The 18,394-nt window shown below is 29.9% G+C and overlaps 1 protein-coding gene across 1 annotated transcript in view; it reads right to left on the minus strand.

Annotated features, from left to right (window-relative positions):
* LOC106786296 (beta-1-syntrophin-like) overlaps positions 1 to 18,217 on the minus strand; it is a gene marked incomplete at its 5' end in the record, with an annotated part of 134,046 nt that extends 115,829 nt beyond the window's left edge. Inside the window, one exon of the mRNA XM_014747505.1 lies at positions 18,029 to 18,217. Within this exon, the coding sequence (XP_014602991.1) occupies positions 18,029 to 18,217 (189 nt within the window). The remainder of the gene's footprint in view (positions 1 to 18,028) is intronic.
* Positions 18,218 to 18,394: the final 177 nt, after the last annotated feature.

The raw sequence follows: 18,394 nt of genomic DNA on the forward strand, positions 1-18,394 counted from the left end.
ATAATATATATAGGTATCTAAAAAAAAAGAAAAAACACATAAAGGAAAAAAGATAATTAATGATTTCCATAAAATAATAATATTTAATAAAACTTTGAGATTAATCGATATGATTCACAGGTAAGTTTAAAATTAAATCACAAAATTTATTTATTAATCATAATTTATATTACACAGAGTCATATTTCTAACACCATAATGAATCTAAACAACATTCATTCTTTACTTTCTTTTTTAATACTATTCAATTAAATCTACAACATTTTTAAGAGCCTTAATTTTGAGACTTTCTTCTTACCAAACGAGAAGCTTGTTAACGTGACACACACACACACAAATTTCATTCTAACTTCTTGTAAAGTTCTTTATCGAAGTACTCAGTGCATATAGACCAATCGAAAAGTTTATCGTATCCGTTACCCTCGAATTCTCTTCCATTAAGTATTGGTTCTTAATATATAAGAGAAAAAAAAAAAACAAATATATAAAAGTATAAAAAAAAAAAGAAAAATATTGTTCCGAATTTTTCGGATAATTTGAAAAAAGTGAGAGTTTAGGATATTTGTTACAATACATGTTCGTTATTGTCATTGATAACAAATAAAAAAGAAATAAAGGAAAATAAGAAAAAGTAATTTGTAAAAGATAGTGTAAGATAGAAGGGAAAATAAAAAAATAAAAAAAAAAAAGGGTTTAAAGAGGTTTTCAAGTTGCCTAGGGCCTGTAAACGTTTTATCTCGCATGAAGGAGTAACACGTAATAGTTGGAGAACGACTAGGGGTGCCACTTTTCTTAGTGTCTCACTGTTTCAAGATGCGGAAAATACAATTACCGGAAACAGTTTCGATCGTCTTTCAACCATAAGGTAGAAATTTCATCCCTTCTTATAACGAAAACGAAACCTTGCGATTGCTTTTTAGTCATTAATCGTTAATTTCATTAGTTTGTTAGTTATTCAATTAAATTTTACGAGGAATATATACAATTTTCGAAATAACATTCTCAAATTGGAAAATAAATTCATACTTATACATATATGAAATGTTTAGAATCATAGTGTAACATACTATATCCTACATTTTCTCATTTTCATATGGTAATAAAATAATTATCATTTTTTAATATGTATCTAATATTTCATTAAAACGTAACAAAACTTTTGTACAATTTTTTTCAAACGTTTTATTCTCAACATCACATTTAATAAAATTCATTCTAAACATTTCCATTATGTTCTAATCGAAAATATATCATACGTTTACATGAAATAATTAATATACGAAATAAATAATATTTTATATTGATTTTTAATTTATAATATTTTTTAAATATTTTTGCGATATTTTTTCAATTTAATTTAATATAATCTGAATAAATATTATAATAATTAATTAAGATAAAATATATATACTTACACCATGAGGGTGTATAATGGTAGAGATAGACAGGTTATGGTATAGGGAATCCTTCTCGATAGTCTCTAGTTGTTAAATAATAATTGGGCTTTTAGCTTTCAGATAGGAAATAGTTGTAAAGTCATTAGCTCAAAGGCAGGATGGCGCGTTTAATAATCGTTAAAGTTCCCTCCTCGTTTAAAGTCATGCTCCATTGTTATATGAGTTTCGGCGACGATAATTTACTGGACGACATATATGTGTGTGTGTGTGTGTGTCGTATACTATACCTACATATTATATACAAAAAGAATGAAAGAAAAAGATAGAAATAAATATATTGTCAGATAGATGAATAGACAGAGAGACAAGTATTATATTTGCATAAACTCGTTTCCCGTTAAATACGAAAATAACGAGTCCTTTAAAAATTAAATTGAAAAAAAGAAAAGAAAACAGAAACAATAGAAATGTTTAGGCCAAACGTATAAATTTGTTCATACATTTTTCCTTGATTTATTTCAATTAATATAAATCGATAATTGAGTTGACCATTGTTAGAAAATAATTAAACGATAAATAGATAAATTAGGTCAAGCTATTTCGCGAATAATTAAAAACTAGATACAATGAGATCCTTAACGAGGTTTAAATTATACATAGAAAATCAACAAAATTTCTCTTCGCAAACTACACAACACACAATTACACTTCACAATTCAAGTCATTTCACGAGAAATTAGAAATTGTAAGTAAAACAAATATACTTTAATCATTCATTCTATTCACACAAATTGTATCAACGAAATCTTTCTTCTTTGATACCAAGAAAAAGAAAAAAAAGAAACAAAATTCACAAACCACATAAAATAAATCTTCAAACAACAAACACGCATACGTTAAACATATCATAGAACTATTTCAAACGAACACGCGTGTATCAAAGACAGATACTAAGAGAAAATGGTAAGAGGGTTGGGGCAGGGGGTTTTTGGGGAGAGAGAGGAAAGAGGTTTCGAAAGTCCCAAAGAGAAATAGAATAAGAGAGAGAGAGAGAGAGAGAGAGAGAGAGAGAGAGAGAGAGAGAGAAAACGTTAAGCTGTCCAGTTCGTTTCGTGGNATTTCGCTCGTAAAAAAAAAAAAAAGCTTCGAATCTCGTAAAATAAAAAAATGATGATTATTTCAAATCGGCGGACGGTGTGGTGAGGAGGGGGTAAAGAGGTTTCGAAAGTCCCAAAGAGAAATAGAAAAAGAGAGAGAGAGAGAGAGAGAGAGAGAGAGAGAGAGAGAGAGAGAGAAAACGTTAAGCTGTCCAGTTCGTTTCGTGGTTTTCCGTGAAATGTGTAACAACATCGCATCGCATCGAGGGAATTGCCCACTATGTTGAAACTTTTTGCGGTAGGATTCGCAACTATTTCCTTTTACCAACCCCCTCAACTCCCAACACCCCAAACCCCCAACCCCTAACCCCCATTTCCTCGAATCGTACCCCCTGGTCTTACAACCCCGAAGCGAAGCCTCAATTCCCTTTTCCAGTCTTCATTCACTTTTCGTTGTGCTAGGGTTGCGTTAGGGTTGCAGGGGGGGTGTTCCCCCACCCCGTTCGTGTATAAACGTGTCGAAGGATCTATTCGTACGTTTTGTATGGTGTTAGACAGAGGAATGGTGGAAGGGAGTAAAGGGAATGAACGAAGGGAATGAGAACGAACGTGCATTTGAACTTTTCCAACCAAGGCCGCCATAGAAAGGGAAGAGAACATCGAATCCGTGCGAACTTTGTTCTTCCCCTACTCGTTCGACTTTCTCTTTAACCCTTTAGACTTCATCGTCATCCCCCTTTACCCTCCTACCCATCACAACCTTAAAGAGAGAGAAAGAGAAAGGTTCCAAGTGTGTTTCTGTCTATTCTCTGTCTATCTATCTAGTATCTTTCTATCTATCTATCTATCTATCTATATATCTATCTGTCTGTCTATCTATCTATCTATCTATCTTTCTCTTTCTCGTTCTTGTGTATTATTGTTGGGGTTGCACTGTCCTTCTTTATATCGTGTCAGACTGCTATATATATCCGCGAGAAATTGGCAGGTTTAAACGAAAGAGCGTGAATTCATGCTATTTCCAGTTTCCAATAGTAACCGATAGAGTACGATGAACTCTTATCTAAATACGAATCGTGAATAACGATTGGTGATATAAACCTGAGAGCACTACTATCGTTTGTTTACGGCTATACAAATTTGTTTTTGGGGTTAAAAAGGATAGATCTTTTTCTTTTTTTTTTTTTGTCTCTTTTCGGAGGAGGTGGAGGAAGAGGATGGGGTTTATTTTTTTTTTTTTTCCTATACAAAAGTAATGTTAAATCGAGTTTTTTGTTGTTTTTTTTATTATTATTATTATTAGTGATCAGTTAGCGGTTAATATAGTAACATTAATTTTATTATAATTATGTTTATTCCATATAAATAGAAACATATTATTATAATTACAAAATTCAGTATCTTCTTTTGAAAGCTGCTTACATCAACGAGGATATATATATACATAGCAATGTAATTCCGAATTGTTTGTCCAACTGCTAACTAGTTTCTCTTAACAGGCTGTTGTTGGCAGATAGAACTGTTACGATCGTAGAAAAGGAATTTACACGCAACAATAATTACACGTACCTTTTTTGTTCCAGCCCCTCCCCAACCCCCCGTGAGATTATTTTTAAACACTTCAACCAAACAATCCTTCACTATGGTAGTTTTTTTTCTCAAAAAACATATATTATTCTAAAAATCATCATCAATTTAATATCATACATCAAATGATGAAATAATCATTAAAATATAATGAAACAAATATAAAAATCAATCGAATGATTATCTAGAATTATGTTCACGATTATATTTTAATAATCGTCCCGTAGGTTCCAAAAAATCGAGAGATCAAAATTCGAGAAGGAGAAGATAAAATAATTAAAAAAAAAAAAGAAAAAGAAAAAAAAGAAGAAGAGTAAAGAAAATATTATTATATTTTGTGAGTGTCGAGGCAAGGAAATCGATCGTTGTAGTAATCCAGTTTCGGAATCATAGAGACAGCTAGGATGCAACCACAAACGACGGTTCATATCGGTTGTGTCGCAGGACAATTGAATGTCGATTTCCCAACGGGCCAATCGGCGATTCCATCGAATCGTAATACCATACCTAGTGTATACACGATGTACATTCTGTATACTAGCAGACTGAGTGTGCTCTCGGAGGTGGATATCAACGGTGCTAACGCGTCACAGGATGAATCACCGTCGCTGAACTACACATTTGCGAGATTTCAATCTCTGACTCCCGGATACTCCTGTTAGTCCTACGTACCCCATTGGACAACTTCCTTGTTCAAATCTGATCAGATTATTTTTTTTGTCCGATTCATAATTTTCGAAAAAAGATATTTTTTTTTTCTTCTTCTTCTTTTTCTCGTTAACCCAATTTGCTAGCCCTCAACCATCTCCCATCACTACCATCACTACTAATACCGAATTTATTCGCTTTTATTGAATTATTTTGCATCAGGAATTCTGAACTTTGAGGTTTGGTTGATCATTAATTTTTGTATGCATGAAAAGTTTGAAGATTTTAGATTATTTTATATAACGGGATGTCAGGAGGATAAAAGGATATATATATATAATTCATTTTGGATATAGATTATAGAAAATTTTCGATTACTTTATTAATAGAAAAGATATAGAATTTGAACGATCGTATTAATTTATTTACTCTTATTGATATATACGTTTGTAGATATTATAGAAATATCTAGATGCGATAAGATTGATCTTATTTATACATTAAATATGATCGTTTATAAATTATAAAGAATATCCTTCCTATCGAAAGATCAATTTTTATAAAACGAATTAAATTAACTTAAAAAAATATCCTATTATAATTTCAATAAAAATGCATTCCAACATTTTCACATATAATATCAATCTTTATATTTTAATATATTTATATATATAACAAAATGGGAATAATAAAAATTTGTAAAAACACAAACCAATTTATTCATTAAATTTGCAGGTATTCTCCCAGACAATAATAATCAACACGAGAGATAATATTTATTAAAAATCAAATAGAAATATATTTGTGTATCTTAGGAAAAGATTGATGCATGAGAAGAGTAAGAAGACTTTCATCACGAGACATGTGGAATAATGAGATATGAAATCGTAGAAGCCATGTTTCGGATTCAGTTTGGTTGTGAGATAGGGTAGAGGAGAATGAGGGTTGGGCTGGTTTTGGATTTATCGAGTAGAGAGCTCGCTTTTCGAACGTGCCACTGTTAACAGTTTCCGGAAGAGTTAACAAGGTTTCCAATCCGTAACGACAAAGTGAGGTGTACAGGACAATAGGACGACATTATGGCCTACTTTCAGTGAAAAGCTATCCCTTTTCAAGCAATTGTGTTGATTTGTACATAGTCTATATATCTTTCTCACTCTCTCTCTCTTTCTCATAGTATATATTTTCTTCGTTGAACAATTCTATCTTTGAAATACCCAGTCACCAGACCACATCATCATCTTCCTTGTGCTCCTAATTGTCTGGGTATTCGCGTGACTCGACTTTGATACCAACAAAAGTAACTTTATTTCATCAAAGCACGTCCCTTCTAACCAATAATTTTCAATCATGACAAATGTCACGGTAGATTGCTATCCCCGAGAGAGAACCTTTTCAAGGTATACCCTATTTCGTATTGTACATTGAAATCAATCTTCTGCTATTCTTATGTTCATGCTTTTTCAACATTTCAAGCACGTTGCATTCGCTTTAATAGTGTTACATTTGTTCAATGTGTATACACATTTACTAATTAATAATTATTTTTTTACTTGGTATTTAAGTAATATCAATTCTTTATAATAATCTTGTACAAATTTTATTTTCTTGTTAATTTGTAAAATGGAATGCATTAGAAAATTCGTAAATATTTTCAGATTAAGTTTTCAACAAATCAACGTTACATCTAGTCGGATCTAAAATTATGTATTAAGTGTCATAAATGTTTCCTCCAATAATTCAACAAATTTTATTCTACTATCGTATTTTTATTTTTTATTTTATTTTAACAAAATTACCAAAGTTAAAATATTTAAAACGGGATCATATTTCGGTTATTTCGTCGTGTTATATTATTTGTAACATTACACCATCAGATATCATTAATTTCAATGAAATAAAGTGAAATATAATATAATACCGTATGCATCAAGATGCCAAAGTTTTAAATAGAAATATCAAAACAATTTTATAAACGTCTCACCAAAAGTTCGATTAACTTTGATCTAAAAAAAAACTATTTCATTTCTATGAGCATACCTATCAAAAATATCAATACGTCAAACATATTTCTATATAACTTTCACAACCCCCATCAAATCCCTACGATGAAAATAATTTCACATTTGTGGATACTGTCTTGCCTATTTTATTTATATATTTTTTTTGTATTTTTCATTTCGAACTTGTTAAAATCATCCTACCGCGTAGGTTAAATAAGCCAATAGGAACTCAATCCACTTTGATGTTAGCTATTCCAATTCGATAGAGGCTCAAAGTTAACAAATTCAAAGTGCAAAAGGTAGAAGAGAAGTTAGGAAGTTAGCCTTGAAGCGATGTATTCGCTTGGCGTAACCAAGAAGATGAGTTGAAACTTCTGTTTTCTCTGTAAGAACAAAGCGAGATAGATGTAAAGAAAGAAAGAGAGAGAGAGAGAGAGAGAGATAGATGATGAATGCAGAGATAAGAAAAGGGAAGGGTAAACGACAGGCATGCTGTCGTCGTTGAAACTAGTCGCGTGTCCAATGAAAGCACCACCTCGATCGATACCTCGAAGGTTTGAGCTTGCTTGCTTGCGTTCACCACGAGAATCGGGTTGAAAATAAGGGTAGGAGTTGTTCGAAGGGTTGGGGGGGGGGGTTGGACTCGCGTAAACTCGGCTCGAGCGCTTTCGTAGTTTCATTAACGCGAAGGACTTAAGCGGCCTAGTACGGAAGATACCGCTAATTCGAATTAAGTCGAGCAAAGCCACTTTCTCTCTCTTTCTCTTTCTCTCATTCTTATTCTCTTATTCTCTCTTACTCATTCTCTTCAAGCGAATATAATGCGTTTAATTAACCGAGCGTTAGCAACCAACCGAATTTACCACGTGAATCTCATTCTACCTTAAGATCGATCTCCGAACTATCTCATTTCTCACGAATTCGTAGAAAATGTTCGAGATATATGAATCGTTTAATATAATTTCCTAACGATAGTTATATATTATGTATAATAGTTATTGTTTAGTTTTGAGAATTTATGAGATAAGATGTAAGAAAACGTTGTGTTGTGAATGTAAGTAAAAGCGTATTGATTGATTTAATTATACGTTAAAGTCTTTTGTTTTTGGTGTGTGAATTCGTAGAGAGAATATATTATATAGAAAATATTGATTATATCATTAATTAGGCTTATTTTGTCGTAAAATTTAATAAATGTTTAATAGATTTATATTGTATAATATACTATATGACTATTTGTTTTATTTTTTTAAACGTTTTGCGCCATATTTAAGAATTCGCGTAAAAATGTAGGTTATGTCGATTACGATTAAGTTAAGCTCATCGTTCCGAAATAGAAATGATTTTTTTTACCGAGATTTGTAGTAAATTTTGTTGTATTACTATTTGTTTGAAATATTTGTGTTACAACGTATTGAATAAATATAAATTTAAAACTTGTTAAGTCATTTTTGTTGATCTTATTATACTTCTTGATTTCAATGTGGCAGCCATTTGTAGAATTTTCGAAACTTTTCAAAGGAATATTAGAGATTGCAATGCTGTAAATTGTACAATTTGATAACAATGCCGAGGAATTATTAGCAATGACTGATTTCCGGCTTTGATGGTAAAATATATATACGGTATATAATTATGCAATTTTTGAATTGAAGATATTTCAAGTGAGAAACTTTAACAAACGAGGTACTAGGGTGTCGACAATAGCGATCCTTGATAATTGTGATTGATTCGGTAAATACGATCGATGTCGGTGGGCGTTCAAGATAATTAACGTGGCGCGAACGATGATACGATATATCTATGTGTAAGTGAAAATGGGAGAGAGATACAGAGAGAGAGAGAGAGAAGGTTTGTGGTTAAATCCAGCTGGAAATTGGGTTAAGCCTTTCCTCTTTGATCGATATATTACCCCTTTGTGTTCATTCAAATGATAAAAATCATCAAAGACAAATAAAGATCTTTGTTTGCATAATGAGATCGTCATATATTGCATAATAATTTATTTAAATATAATTCCCATATTGATTTGTTTAGAAAATAAATAATTAATAGGAATTAATATAAGAATAAAAGTAAATTTGCAGAATTTAATTTGTGATACAACTTTAGATTTAGATAATACGAGAAATCGTGTAGTAACACAAAATATAAATTAAATAATTATATATATTCATAAATTTTTTTGATTGTAAAATTAATAAATGTATATAATAATTTTATCGATTGAAGTTTCATATCGTTAATATAAAAATTAAATGAATCGTTTATAATTCTATGTCATTAGATAGGAATAATTACAATCGTGTCGACTTATATTAACAATGTAACATTTTCTATGAAAGAAAGGAAATTGTAGTAGAACGGAAATTAGTATCTTACCATCCGTCTTCATCCTCTCAGCCGGATCCTACTTACAGATTTCCATAAATTTTCACTAAGTATGCATATATATATAAATACACCTATAATATTATAAAATATTAAATTTAATAATAAAATATCAAAATTAATATATATATAATATAAATTATATGAAGTCTTTTCTATATAAAATATTTGAGATACTTCGATAAAGAATTTTGATTACATTAACAATCATTCAATATACACATTATATTATGCACTAAAAATTAATCATAAAAATAATAATTATTGTCGTATATTTCTTGTATTTTTTTGTTTTGTACATTCATTCATTCTCTGTCTTTTCTTTTTCAGTCACTTTTTTTTATCTCTATGATTTGATTTAATTTCTTTTTTTTTTTTCTTCTTCTTTTCCATTACATTTTTGTGTCTCCCCTTTTTCTCAATCATTTTCTTTGTCCTATTTTACCGAAGCAAATGTAGTTTGTAAGTGGATTCGCCTTATTTCGCATACTCGTTTCGATTCGACATATCTCGACGTATATCGAGCAAACTCGATCTCGAAGTTTATCGAACCTTTTCAGCCCTTTGCCATCCGGGCCGTTTTATTTCGCCGAGTGCACTGTGTATACCACGTAACAGTCATATACGGTAGTTCGTTGCTTTTCCTATATTGGTTTTGCAAATTGACGCTCGGTGTACCATCAAAATCAAAGTATAGAAATATACTCTTCTATTTCTATATTTCTATATTCCTATGATTTTTCTTATTTCCAAACACACAAATGTTGTATTTTAACAATTCTTATCTTATCAAATTGTATCTCGAATTTGTATATTTATTTTCAACGTAATAATTATTTTTCAACAAAATAACATATATGTATTATATATAATTTTTTGTTTAGATATATTTTTTTATTAGATTAAAGTACCTTTCACGACTGTGTAAATGCGCCCATATCATTCGTAGTAAAAAATAAAATGAAATTAATCACCTTGATCATAGACTTTTTTTCATGTAAATTAATATACGTAAATATATTTAAATACGTGAAAGAAAAACATGAATATGTTATTAAACGTGTTTTTTATATTTTTCAGTATCCTTGTATAATCGTGTTTTTTTAGTAACTGGTATATATGTATTGTATTTTAGTATTCGTAAAACCGTATATCAGGTTTATTAAAACACACCCCATTGAAATAAAATATTAAATACACGTAAAATAGAACTTTGTAATATTTCCAAAAATATAAAAACAACAATATATCCAAAATAATAATAACAATAATCCCCGTGAGGGTGGCGGGGAAGAATAACCCCTCAGTAATCCCTGCTTGTCGTAAGAGGCGACTAAAAGGGAAACCAAGAAAAAAATAGAGAAAAATTCTACATAAAGCAACCCGAAAATAAAAACAATTAATTCGAAATAACTTATTTAAGAAGAAAAATATAACAATAATGGTATATGTAATAATGTGATTTAAAAATAATAATTATAATAGTAATGGCATCTGTGATGTAAATGATAATTCAACAAAACAATTTTTTATTTGAATTATCTGACATAAAAACGTTGAGAGGAAAATACTGTAATAAAAAAGAAAAGAAGAAAGAAAGAGAGAGAGAGAGAAATATAAAAAGATGGAAAATGTTTGACGACGAATAGCATTCGTCATAGCACGCATGAAAGATATACAAGAAACTTTAGTCGTAAAATTTGTTCGTGTTAGTATTATTACCCTATTACAAAAGAGGAAGGGGGTAAATCTTTCAGTATTTTTCTTTTTCCCCCTCCCCCTTCCCTTTCGTTGTTAAAAATACTTTTTCTATTTACTTAGGCTTTTAGGTATCATCAAACAACCCTAAAAGTTCTTATGGTGGTGGTGGTGACTTTCTCATCTTCCTGTAACGTCGAGCAATCATCATATAGGAAGGTATCAAGGTGAAATTTACAACCTACGTCATAAAATTCAGCGTTGACGGTTGGGTACTACGTTATGGGCTCGTTATTACGAGTAGAATATGGTGGTGGTATGGCCCTGTTGCAATCGTTAACCAATATTCCCTGTCACTCTATCACTTCCTCTATTTCTCGCACGTTTTAGGTCTATCTATCTATCTATCTATCTATCTATATATCTATCTATCTATCTAGTAAAGTCCAACGGCGATTCGTTAACCGCAATCGAGTCGCAAACTTTGCACCATACGGATGTAATTTTCACTGCTATATCTACTGGCAGTTTGTGATAGATTTCTCGGAATTCTCTCTAAGGTTCGTTTTATTTGTAACTAGTTTTAAATTAATTTAACTTATAAATTAAACTTACGCGCTAATATCATTATTTTTTATAAAAGTTTATTGTGTATTTCTGTATATATATATATATGTAAGATATTTAAATAACATAAAAATATATACAAATAATTCAATTAATTTTTAATTCTCGATTTGAATATTTATTTCAATATAAATTCAATATATCATTTGATATAATTCATTCTCGAATGCATCTTTAAGTACAAAAATGAAATATTAGTATACAAAACCGAAGGGGGAAAGAAAAGATAACAAAAATGATAGAATAAATTAGAATAAGTAAGATGAAGATTTGAAAAAGTAAATACTTTTAGCATATATACTTGGTAGAGTTTTGATTAATTAATATTTGTGCAATCACGGTATTGCCTTCTATTAATTTATTCTCTCTCTGTCTCTCTCTCTCTTTCACTTTCTCTCAATACCTCAAGAGACCGCTCTCAGAACGATTTCTCCGAGGGATCCAAATGAAACAGAAAGAGAGAGAAACATAGAGAGAGAGAGAGAGAGAGAGAGAGAGAGAGAGAGATAGAATTCAGTTGATTTGCTAGCAGCAAATGCTTTCGCATGGGTTGCGGTTAGTGCTTGCGTCAGCATACGCACTCTCTGGTTCTACTACTGGTGTTTGCACCAACGAACACTCAAAGGGTTTCTCAGGCATCACGGAAAGGGATCAGCAGGATCATCTGTAGGTTGTGAAAGACGACGAATACCTTACCTACCAAGAGGGATAATTTCTGTCTCTCAGTCAAAATGACTATTAGAAAAGGATGAGTTGTGCTTTAGGTTCACTGTCTCTGTTAGGGTTGCAATTGCTTAGGTGGTAAAGTTAAAAGTGAGAATCAAACTGAAGACTCTTCAAAAGGTTTCCATACGTTTATGGATGCACGATCAAAGCAATCCAATCGTAAGTTAATCAGGTAACTCGACATTTTCCATCTGTCAAAGGTGTTCATATATATAGGTAAATGCATATTTGGTATATATTTGTTTTCTAATTACTTAACGAAACGATTTTATTCTTTCTTTCTTTTTTTTTATGTTAACTTCAGTTCATACGAGAATATGTTTCAATGAGTTTTTCAAGGATTGAAAATTTTATTTATGTTTCTATCGTGAATAAATATCTTTGAAGTTTGTTGAAAAATCAATAAGATTATTCATAAAGAATCTAATCAAATATTGTGAATACTTATATCGTCGTAATATTCGATATTAATATTTCTTTTGTTTTTTTTTTTAGAAATGTTAAGGAGAAATTTTAATATCGCATATATACAAACAAAGAAATAAATATTAAAGAATACTTTTTTTGTAAAGAAAAATATAAAAGATAACTTTTTTTGTAAATTATTAAACAATCCATAAAACTCTAGTCTAATCTTTATTTAAATTAAAGACAAGAAGGAATGGAAACAACATTGTGAGTATTATTAATCATTTATTTATTTGTTTGAATATTTAAAAAGTATCATTTTATTTTGACAAATAATTTCTTATAATAAATTTAACATTATATACATTATATAATATTATATTAAACAATTTTAATATTTTTGTTTATTTGTTACGTATATATTTATTAACGTTATAATAAAATTCGTGAGTTTTCGTAAATAAGGCATTCGTTATTCTTTTTTAAGAGGAGAGATAAAAAAACAAGACAGAGAAAAAAACATAAAGAAGAAAATAAGCTTATTGAAGTTGACAAGTTTATCGTTTTCATTTTATGAGGTTTGCGTGTATAAGACAGGGAATACCAAGGAATACAGGATAACGAAAAGGATCGCGTAGAATGTTCTGAACCATTGCAATTCGATACATGGAGTAATAACGTACTGTTAATGGCATCGTAATCGTGTTACATTACGACCACAAACAGTTAGACGATTGGTATGTGAGAATATTAACGGTTCAATGATCTTTAAACGTTTCATCGTTCGATCACCAACAGAAAGTGATATCAAAGAAATCGTTAAAAATAATAATTTCTTTGCAAGATAAAAAAAAAACTTTTTACAATATTAACAAACAAATTTGATTTCGCGTGATAACATACGCGTACGAGTATTACATCACAAATCTCGATAAACTTTCATATTATTGTTTTAACATTTTGTAAAAATATAAAATATATATACTGAAATTTTTATATTAAATGCACACATATTTTTTCTTCACAAATTTTCAATTAGATTAGTAGATCACGGAGATAAGACACTTGGGGGGGAGCGAGGGAGAAGCGTGATCTTGTAACGAAAATGCATGCAGGTGTTACAAACACGATGTGATTAATGTTATCTCTAGCGGTGATTTCCACGCATGCGTTTAATCCCATTCTCGCATCTGTTCTTAGTCGGATATCAAGGATGACACAATATCTATGTATGATCTAATTAATAATCGATCTAATTCCTTACACGCCTGTCCTATACTTGTTTCTATTATTTTCTTTTTTTTTTTTCTTTTTTTTTTAATATCTGTCTTATTTAACTAATTAATTTCTCTTATTGTGTGATATATCTTTTTAAATTGTTTTTTAAAAATCTGTTAGAGATTACACTAACATTTGTGTAATAATTAATGTATTATAATATCATATATTCTTTTTTCAATATTCATATTAAAAAAAGATATGACAATTAAAAATATTATTTTTTAATTTTATTTTTACATCACTCAAAACAATACGAGTATATATATATCGATGCTATCCTTAATATTATAAATAAAAAAGTAAAAAACCCAATAAAATTTAAAATTCGATCCTAACGAGTCGAACGTACCAATTGAAAAGAAAAAGAATAAAAAGAATAAAGAGAAGAAATACAAAAAGCAAATCCAATATCTGTGTAACCATAGAAAATCAGATAAATCAAGCTCATTAATCAGACGGACAGCATATAGAATGCAATTATTCGATGGTAATTAAGTTCGCGAAGTGTAGTAGAGCCTGGAAAGTCTGAGTAAGGTGGTCGCACGAGTACCCACCACCACCACCACCACCACCCACCATGTGGAATAGAATGAGTATGAGAGAGAGAGAGAGAAAGACAAAGATAGAGAAACTGATGCGACTTTTGATAGTATTAGTATCTACAGTAGCGAAACTAACATTGTTATATCAGTGTTGGTAGTATATAGTAACGTTAGCTGGTACTTGGTGTCAGTAGTGGATGGTTTGGATGGAAGGTTCTTTGTGGGTTCCGGCCTGATGGAGCTGTTCTGGAATTATACACGGGGTTAGCCCTGAAAACCGGCCGGCAGACAGCTTTTGCCCCCGGAAACTAATTTAACTCTCGCATCCTCCCAACCCCCACTTCCTTTCCCCCTTTCCACCCCCCGTACTACCAACACTATTTCTCTACCTCCTAGTCTCACTCGTACCATCAACAAACGCGTGCTAGCTACTATTACTAACATACTACCTAACCTTTTACTACTACACACTATGTTTGTACTAGTCGTGTATCCTTGTTCAATTGACAGTAGAAAGACTGCTGAACATACACGGAGGGTGGATAGGGGGTGGAGGGTTTAGCTTAGATCTGTTAAATCGTCCAGAAAACCTAACGTTTTTTAGGATATAAAAAAGACAAAGAAAATAGAAAGAAATAAGATCGTGTTAGTATTAGTTAGTAAGTGAGGGGGTGGTTTGGATAAATGTAAGGTCAAGGTAAATTGTGTTAATAATTAAAGTTTATGTTGGAATATATATTCATGCAACTTATAATATGGTATGTGATTGTTTTTTTTTTTTAGTGGAATTTATAAACGTAGTGTTTTTTTATTAAGGAAATGATCTCATTATGGATTAGGAAAATTGATCGATTAGAGAATAGGTTTGTGATTGTTCTCAATTATCAAGTTCGTTATAGGTTACATTAGCAATTACGGGTACGTAATTAACATTTAATGAAATTGTATATTCATGTATGCATATAGTGTGTTTATGAACGTATGAGGTACACAGCGTGATCGGTAAAATATAAGTTTGATTATTGTTAATTAACTACAAATTGTTACAATTAGAAGTTTGCGTATATACACGGTGTAATTTGTAGGAGTAAGGTAATCAATTTTAAATAAATATTACTCTACGAAAGAGACTATATACTACATGAATAAATGTATGGTATAATTAATCAACGGAAAGTACTATTACGAATAATAAATTATTTATATAATAATATTTATTTATTTTAACTCACAGATATGCACAAATTATATATTCGAATTAAAATTCGGTCAATAGATTTTAGATAATTGTTCGAAAACACACAAAATCATTTTAATTAGTAATTATTTAAATGCGTATTTGAAATAATATCATAACGATTGATTAGAAATATAATTTTGTTCTTGTGTGTATTATATCGAAAAATTAATAATTAATGAAAAATAATCGAACACAATTAATTGACAACAATTTTTGTATTAGGCGACTTTTAAAATATTGTCACATTACATTATTAATATATCTGAATAATTTGAAGTTACAAATAAATGAATGTTAACTAATGTAAAATTAATAAAGCAAAACACAAAATTAGAAAATGGTATACCATATGTTCGTTCGTGAACTCTTATTGGAGAATATAAAACGTGAAAAAATAAAAGAATCGAAATAAAAAATGCTCGTTATTCTCGATTGAAAAAAGAAGAAAAAAAGTAGGGAAAAAAAAGAAAAAAAAAAATAATAGCAATAAAAGGCGTTTCGGGAGGGTCAGGAGGGTCAGAGGGGGGTGGATTTTGGGTACCAACGTATTCGTAACGAGGGAGATATTAAATTCGTAGCAAATACCAACGGTTAATTCGACAACAATTCCGATCGATTGAACGTAACCACAACGCGTGTTATTCGCGAATGAAACAGACCCGAAAATATTTTGGTTAAAATAACAGCACACATATCTGGGGCTAGCGGATATTTTATATTTTTTGTTTTGTTTTGTTTTATTTATTTTATTATTTTTTTCCGTTTGTTTCCTAAATCATATTTTTTTCTCTCTCTCTCTCTCTCTCTCTTTTTTCCTTAATACTCTTTTCTCCTTTTTTTTTTGTTTATTCGTACGAACGCGATAACATTGTTGAGTAAAATAATATATGTGTATAAACAAAATAATTTAATTCATTCAGCAAATATATTTTCAAATTTTATTTTATATAAACAAATTTTAGGATAAAACGAGTTATTAATTATTAAATCAATTTTACGAATGTATTTTGTTAATGTTTGTTGATCATTTGAAATGAGTGTAATTTTGGTGTAAGTTTGTAAATTTAATATTGAGAAGAGTTGTTTATTGGTTATCGGTTAGTTAACGAATTATGACAACGAGTTTAGATGAAGATTTTTTATTTTAAAATTATATTGATTGTGTGTTAGTTCATTTAACGAAAAAGTATTTTTTATCTGACCCTTCTAAACCATTTAATCCCTTTTATATCTTCCTTTCGTTTGTTTGTTTATTTCTTTCTTTCTTTCTTTCTCTTTTACTTTTTTTATCATCTTTTTTTCTTCTTCTTCTTCTTCTTCTTCTTCTTCTTTTAAAGTGCATTTCTCTTTCGAAAGAAAGAAAGAAGGGCTTGTTGGTGGTTCGTAATTCGGATTACTCGGGGAGCTTTACAGAATTAAGAATTCATTCGCTTTTCTTTATCTCAAGGACGTTCGAGGAATGATGGACTTTGAAAGATTGAAAGATAAAAAAAGTAGTAATATCTACATTTAAGATAATAATCCACGTAAAGTGTTAGAAATCCCCTATTCATGTTAGTTAATTTAAAATTTATATTTTCTTAATATTGTAATTATAATATCAATCGTTATTTAAGTATTTTATATGCATATATATATATAAGTAAATAAAAGAGTAATGTACAGACAAACATTTTAAAAATAAAATATCAAAATTTCGATTTGGAAGAAATGAAATTCGTAGAATTAGGAACGTTTTCAAGCAATAAATCGGATATCATGGTAAGAAGCTTGAGGAAACTATAATACAAACGTCTTCGTAGAGAATACTATAACAATTCTGATCCGATTAATCGGATTAAAGCTTCACGAGCGATCAGTTTTGCCCTCTAGGAATACTCAACACAAATTTATCTCTATATATATATATATGTGTATATATATATATAAACATATACATATACCTATATATACATATATAAATATAATAAAATACATTTATCTGGAAGTAGTATTAAATGAATCCCTTCAATAAATAAATAAAATAAAATAAATAAATCGATACGTTTCGTTTCGATCAAATATTTCCTTTTTATTTTTATCTTTCATTTGTTCAAAATGGTAGGAGTAAATATTAAATTTCTAAAAGAGAATATCTAATATTTTTTCTCATAAAAAACAATATGTAAATACAATCAAATTGTTGGATGAGAATGAACAAATAAAAAAATAATATTCTTGTCAATTTTGAATGAACTTTTTTCGACACACATGCAATAAAATAAAATAAAATTATATAAGAAATATTTTTCACAGGAATTATTGTTATAATTAGTTAAAGTATTCTTGTTTCTGTGAAATATATATATAAGTACTTTAAGAAGATGCTTTAAGAAGGACTTACCAGGATCCGAGGAAGGATGCGCCCTGGTGAGTCTGCAAAGCTGTAATGGCAGATAACGAGTGTCTGCCCTGGGTGGTGACTTTGGTGGTGGTGGTGTCGCACTGAGAAATCCACGTTGCAATTCCCAACCGACTTCCTGTATGATCGAGGCTTTCCTGAAGTACGGTGTCACCTCTCTTAAGTATTTCACTGTAACGAGACAACAACAACAAAAATAATCTCTAATTAGTATATAATAATAGTATTATATATTTTTACTCTCTAACACGTTTTAATCGTGGAATCAAAGATCAACAATATTTTTTATCTTAATAAATATTTTATTTTATTTCTCTATTTTTTATTTTATATATTATTTCTATTCTA

Source organism: Polistes canadensis, unplaced genomic scaffold, assembly GCF_001313835.1.
Source record: "Polistes canadensis isolate GaletaPanama2010 unplaced genomic scaffold, ASM131383v1 scaffold_71, whole genome shotgun sequence".
Taxonomy (NCBI): domain Eukaryota; kingdom Metazoa; phylum Arthropoda; class Insecta; order Hymenoptera; family Vespidae; genus Polistes; species Polistes canadensis.